General features: G+C 33.8%; 2 protein-coding genes across 3 annotated transcripts; one reads left to right on the forward strand and one right to left on the reverse strand.

The window, feature by feature from the left end:
* Window positions 1–104: 104 nt before the first annotated feature.
* On the forward strand, window positions 105–4,944 carry LOC118745970 (type 1 phosphatidylinositol 4,5-bisphosphate 4-phosphatase-like; the record flags this gene model as incomplete). 2 transcript variants are annotated; one of them, XM_036479660.1, is given in 7 exon segments in its annotated part: window positions 105–338; window positions 954–1,090; window positions 1,149–1,336; window positions 2,732–2,910; window positions 2,979–3,188; window positions 3,264–3,428; window positions 3,505–4,944. In XM_036479660.1, coding segments are annotated over 5 exon segments (819 nt in total). In that variant the 3' UTR covers window positions 3,622–4,944.
* Window positions 4,945–5,888: 944 nt separating this feature from the next.
* Window positions 5,889–6,527, reverse strand: LOC118745971. The gene is made up of 2 exons (XM_036479663.1): window positions 6,184–6,527; window positions 5,889–6,123 (listed from the first exon to the last, which is right to left on the reverse strand). The coding sequence occupies exons 1-2, from the start codon at window positions 6,393–6,395 to the stop codon at window positions 6,015–6,017; spliced, it is 321 nt and encodes a 106-aa protein (XP_036335556.1). The 5' UTR covers window positions 6,396–6,527; the 3' UTR covers window positions 5,889–6,014.
* Between the last annotated feature and the right edge of the window lie 216 nt (window positions 6,528–6,743).

The raw sequence follows: 6,743 nt of genomic DNA on the forward strand, positions 1-6,743 counted from the left end.
GTTCATCCAACTTGACGTTTCTCTTTGTGGAACATTCTACGTCATTCTTCGAACATTCTGCCTATTTCTCGTTGTTCGCTTTGTGTTGCCGCAGTATTCGCCACAATACGAAAACACAACTATTTTTAGGCAGACGTCATATGGCCTTGAGTTGTGTCAACTTATGGGAATACGGGGTTGTAAATACTCTGCATAGACGCAGTTAAAAATACATCTATGTAAACACAGGACTACGTTGAATTTTTGAGTTCGTTGCATTCTCATGCAACTCTGTGCAAGTCATTTCGGTTCGTTTGGGAGGATTCCGACTAGTTCTCAAAAATACAGCGGAAAAATTGGTAAATAAGAAATTTAAGGATCTCTTAGCAACTAAATTCTAAAAATTAATCATTCAAGTGTACGAATTTGTCAAAATAAGCCGGTAGGATTGTTTATTTTGTCAAAAAACCGGATTACAAATTTCACAATTGGTGACGGGAATGGAGAAATAGGGAATTAAAAAACATTTTGACAAACAAAGGAAAGGTAAAACGAGAAGACGATAAGTGCCAAAGATACGAAGGAAAAACAACAACAGCAATGAGCACAGTTTCCATTGCAAAAAAATTTATGTGCAGCAAATAATAAATGAAGGGAAATTGAAATCGGCATAGGTAGGCGGTCGTCGATGCAAGTAGTTAGATCATGTATAGGAATAGGAGTAAGAAGGGTGGCCAGTTATGAATTGAACGGCGCAGTTAAAAGGGAACCTTTGTAAGGAAAAGGGAGGCACTACGAACCACCGTCTTTGCCGCTATGACGAATTTGTATAGTCCTTATATATTTGTATCCAATGATTATGAGATACTACGAATAAGTCGCCAATATAATCATTATAACGTTGCAATTCATTTGTTAAAACTAGGTCTAAAGAGAAATTAACATAAGTAAAAACATTTCCTTATATTTTGCAGTTACGGAAGTAATCAGTTTCCAACAAGAAGCGCACGCGGTTGAATAGAAACAGCCAAAATATTTGCTGTGAATCAACCAGACCGGCCCCAACAACCAGCTGAGGGATCTATTGTAGAACAGAGCAATAAAGTGATTGGTAAATTCGATTACAATAATTGTGATATATGTTTGAAATTGCCTGTGATTTTATTTAGTTTTTCTGTGCAGCGTATCTATTCAGTGCTGTGGTTTATTATGGCTGATCCGGAGAAACAGAGCCTCATTAACAATGAAGAAACCAATAATACGTATACCACCACCTCCCCGCCAGGCGTTGGTACAGGCAGTGTAGGCGGCGGCGAAGGAGGACCAGTTATTTCCGCAGGTGCTAATTCAGCTGAAGGTACTCTATAAATTATAAAAAATCTTTTTCATATACATATGTATGTAAGAATGTATTTATGTACAAGTGTTTATCTAGTATGTAAATGTAATTCAGTTCATTAAACCCGGCACTGGCGTTAACATGCGTAGCATTAGATGCTGCACATTTCAACAAATCCCCAATGAACTGTAAATGAAGCAACCACAATGCAGTTATAGAAACCTCATAAGTGTGTATTACTACAGCTGTTAGAGGTGATAAGGGTGTGGGTGGTTTCAGATTTGTGCCTGCTTTCGTAACGACTTGAAGTTATTCGAAGTATGTTTTCTTTTTCTTCATTGAGCTTGATTGTTAGGTCTGTTTTGTGTACTCATACCTGCATACATACTTACACATGTATATTTATGCAGTTGTACATGCACAGTAAACCAAAGCTTCATGATGTCGCGTATTGTTGAGCCACTGATTGCATTAACAGAGGTCTGGTACATTATATGTATACCTACATAAGTACGCTAAAGTATGAGAATGCATTCCATATTTTTCAACATTATAAAATTATCAAGATTGCCAAGTTGCTTTTTGCATCTACAATGTGATGATATCCCATTCTCACATCGGGTGAGTCATACGTCATGGCCATTGTGAAGTCCAACAGTTGTTATGCGATATGTTATCAATGTATTTTGTTTATGAATACAATGTTGCTGGAAATCGTGTGCTAATGAAGGCATCAGATAATAATAAAAAAAGGAAATTCAGATTGTAACAAAAGAAGTACCCAAACAATTTTTTGAAAGACTACTGCATAGAGCGTGCTGTTTAATCGGCCCAAGGTTTAAAATAACAAATTAGGGTTAATTTAATTTGATCAAACTAATTTTATATCTAATGATACCTATACAAATGCCATTTCATTTATTTATGTACAGCTTTTGTAGCAATAAATATAAACTACGTAAATCGATTTTTCCTGAGAAACTTGGAACGTATGCGGTGGGCCATAAGAAACATGATACATTCATCTGTCAACATAAGCCTCATGTACAAAACTTAAATTATATTTGTGTACTATAGTACGCAATTTAAAAGAAACCGCTTTGAAGATGGAAAACTTAAAGCAATAGTCAGCATTGACATAGATCTCTATCTCTTTTACCAAAGTAATGTATGTATGTACTAAGCTTTCAATGAAGGAAATTTATTCATATGAAGACAACTATCAGATAGACGCACACACAGACATATTAATATGCATTTGCGGTTTTGAACTGTTTCACTATTCAGTTTTCACATTACATTCCATTCGATTCATCTACCATGTATTTGTTCTACAGGAAAGGTTAAACATTTTTCGTTTTCCTTAAGGTCATAATAAATTGGTGTAACAGAAATTTGCTGTTCTTTTTTTAGGCGGCGTTTCTCAAGCAAATGTACCATTTGTGGGTCCCGATGAAGTGCCACCACCGTATCAGGCCAACACTGGCACCGGTGTACCAATGGTTACATGTCGCGTGTGCCAAAATATGATCGATATCACAACAAAACGAGATCAGCACGTAGTGAAATGCAGTCATTGCAATGAGGCAACGGTAAGGATTTGAAAGCACAATTCCTCAAGCAGTTAAATTAGCATTCAATTTTAAATTTCTATGTTTAGCCAATACGCAACGCTCCTCCAGGCAAGAAGTACGTGCGTTGCCCATGCAACTGTCTGTTGATTTGCAAGAGTTCATCGCAGCGCATTGCTTGTCCTCGGCCAAATTGTAAGCGCATTATTAATTTAGCACCAAGTCCGGTTACGCCACCCGTACCGGCCATGCCGGGCATGTGTCGTGTTACTTGCGGTCACTGTTCAGATACATTTCTGGTATGCACCATAGCTAAAGTGTTCTTTTTATTGTTTGTAAATGTGATTCTTGAAAAAGTAAAATTTTTTTTGCAGTTTAACACATTTCACAATGCTCTAGCGCGTTGTCCCCACTGCAGGAAAGTGTCATCTGTTGGCTCGCGCTTTGCTTGCGGACGCGGTATGTTGTTCGCTGTACTTGGAATGTTGTTTTTCATTGCGGGCATTGGTATTACTGTTGGCACATACAAATACGCACAGGTATAGAATTTTTGCCTTCCATATGCATATTTGGATATTTTGTTTTAACTCATGCATTTCGTTTGGTGTTTTACAGGATCACGGTGGTATTATAATTGCTTATGTTGGCCTCTTTCTGATCGCAGCCTTTTTATTAGCACGTTCGGTTTACTATTTCCGTTTAAAAGTGAGCGCTATAGACGGTCCAATGTAAGGGCGAATTTAAATGTTTTTGTATCATTCCTTTTGATATTAACAAAACAATTGAAAACATAAAAAACTTATATTCATATAAACAAAGCCAGAGGGTAGTAAGCGAAAAGCAACTAAAAAGGCAGGCATAAAAGAGCAAAGAGTACTACTTTTTACACATAACATTCAAAGGAAATTTAAATTGATGCAAAATCCAAAAAGGGTACACCGTAACTTCGCAAAAGAAATATGCAATCGAACAAAGCTGTATTGTAATTGCAAACGAAACTCGAGTGCGTGAATAACTACATTAAACTATACAATTTGGATTAAAAATATAGACTTAGTCTCAATAAAGTAAATAAGTGCTAATGCATGTAAATGTTAGCATGAAAGCTATAATTTTAAATAAAAAATAAAACAACATGCAAAATCTGTAAACTTTTTGTATAACAGTTTAAAAAAATTTAATTGATTTCACTTGTTTAGCAAATATCTGGTTACTGGAAGGACCAAACTGAAAATTTAGTTTACTTGAAAATCGCGCCCAAACATCGCATTAAATGCGGAAATATGCTGCACTAGTAGAAATACGGCAATCAAAAAGGTGAAGACTAATTTTTCATTTGGAAAGTACACAGTTTTACAAAGAAGCTAAACGTTTGGAAACTCAATTCACATTTATGTTAGGTTAAATATCGGGCTACAGCACTCTGCTTTATATATATATATTTTTTTAATTTGTGATTAGTCCTTTTTGCTTACCCATTTGCTACTGTAATTCTTTTATCGTAAACTATGTATATGCTTGTAATCTTTGATTGTGAAAGTTTATGTTCTCTGGCTAATACATATTCATGCATACAACAAAGCAGTAAGCTAAGATTATTCAACTTTAAAAAAACACAAAAAAAATGAAACGAAAATCCCCGCTTCCGTTGCAAATCATCGTGGATTTGTAGTCTATCAAATATAAAACGACAAAATGTTGCTGTATGTTGACAATTTTCACGTGTAAGAAGTTGTTTCGCGGCTGGCGTAAAATGATGTTTGTTATAATTAGCTTATAATAATTTGGGTCACTCAACAATGATAAAAGAAAATATGTATTTATAAAAAATAGCAATTACGGCCTCGAATTTCTCAAACGGTTCACGCTAATGAAAATGCATTCGCCAGTGTAGAAAAAAAATAAAGGCAAGTAAACCGGAAAACAAATCTGAATTCTATAAAAAAATCATTTAATATTTACAAATATGATTAAATGAAATATTATGGAACTTATACAATTATATTTAGATTATTACGACATACTGTAAATAAATAAAATTAAAACCAAATAAAATTGTGGTTGTCGTGTATGCAGTTGCGTAGCTTTCTAAATTTAGCCTACCTACATCGATGTTTTAAGGGCTTTCTTAATACAAAGGGTAATAATAATGGAAAATTATTGATTACTGCGAGATAGCATGCACGCTTTCACTGGAGTCCTCTCTGAGGAATTTCGCTTCTTGATCTACCTACATACAAAATTTCCTTTCATTATTGCCGTTTATTTGTAACTGTCGGACTTGAAATAGTTTAATTTATTATACATACACTGCCGAAACAAAGTATTGGCACAGCAAATTTTTCACAATATATGCAACAATTTTCATTCTAATATTTTTCCGCTCATTTCGTATAAAAATATGGTTCCTTCTACAACAAAAAACATAAGAATATAACTCCTAAACTTTGTGCAAAACTTGCGAAAATTCAGCAAATTTTCATGAAAATTTTCATCTTTTTAATGAGATTTTTAAGAATTTTTTTGAGTATGTAGATTTGTAGCCCAATCAATTTTATTATAATAAAGTGCAAGTTTAAAGTAGCTAGGAATTGCCGTTGATTTTTGGCAATTTTTTTCACGCAGTCTTCCATACAATTTTTTTTTTTCGTAAATACCTTATATGGAAAAAATGCAAAAGACCTTAAACAAAAAAAAATCTCAAAAATCAACGCGATTTTTTACTAACTCTGAACGTGCATTTTTTTACTAGAATTCAATGGGCTGCAAAACTGCATACTCAAAAAAATTCTAAAAAATCTGATTAAAAAGTTGAAAATTTTGATGAAATTTTTCTGAATTTTTGCGAGTTTTGCACAAAGTTTAGGAATTATATTTTTATGTTTTTTTGTTGTTGAATGAACCATATTATTATACAAAATTGGCGGAAAAATATTAGAATAAAAATTGTTGCATATATTGTGAAAAATTTGCAATACTTTGTTCCGGCAGTATATATCTGAGAACTAAGATTTTAACACTGGTATTCAAATTCTCATTCATATTGATATTTATTGTATAAAACTAGCCTAAATTTGGGTACGTATCATCCTCAAAAATATACTGCAAACTTCTGAATCATTTCACTATAACAATTTCCGCAGTACCACCAGGAGGACCAGCTTCGAGCAGCGCTTGCCTTGGCAAATTAAGTTCAGAAAGTCCAAAAATTCCTCGAAATCCAAACGCCATTTTCTTAAGATAAGCAATTTTAAAAAGAGTAAAATTATATCATAAAAAATCGCTCAAAATTACTTGAATTTCATATAAGTCATGCCCGTTTCTGTCATTGTAAAAACCGTTTTTAACAGTTTCGCTTGATCCAGCCAAAAATCTATTTGTGATAAGAGTATACTCTCATGCATTTCATTATCTAAATCCAAAGCGTTGAGGTTATTGTTAGCATAAAGTATAAAGAGACTTTCGATTGTATGGCTTTTTTCTTTATTTTCATCATCATCGGCCATGGCTCACGTACTATTAATGTTGCACTTTATGCAAAAATGTGAAAATTTCAAGGTCAAAAAGAGCAATGACGAAAGAAGTTTGGAATTTGAAATACTTTGTTTTAACCAAGGCGAATTAATATAAGGTGATAGCAGGAGTAAAAAACAAAAATTTACATATATTTTGTTTTTGCTTTGGCGGCATAAACTGTCAAAATCTGTAAGAGTGTGTGTAGAAATTCAAACAAAAATTTTCAATTTGATATCAGAAGCCGTGAGGCGAAACACATACACAAAATCAGCTGAGCTAGTAATATATTATATTAATTCGCCTTGGTTTTTACTAAAGACATTTGAGAGTCGATATTG

Source organism: Rhagoletis pomonella, unplaced genomic scaffold (assembly GCF_013731165.1).
Source record: "Rhagoletis pomonella isolate Grant_MI unplaced genomic scaffold, Rhpom_1.0 Rhpom_scaffold_00010, whole genome shotgun sequence".
Classification (NCBI taxonomy): domain Eukaryota; kingdom Metazoa; phylum Arthropoda; class Insecta; order Diptera; family Tephritidae; genus Rhagoletis; species Rhagoletis pomonella.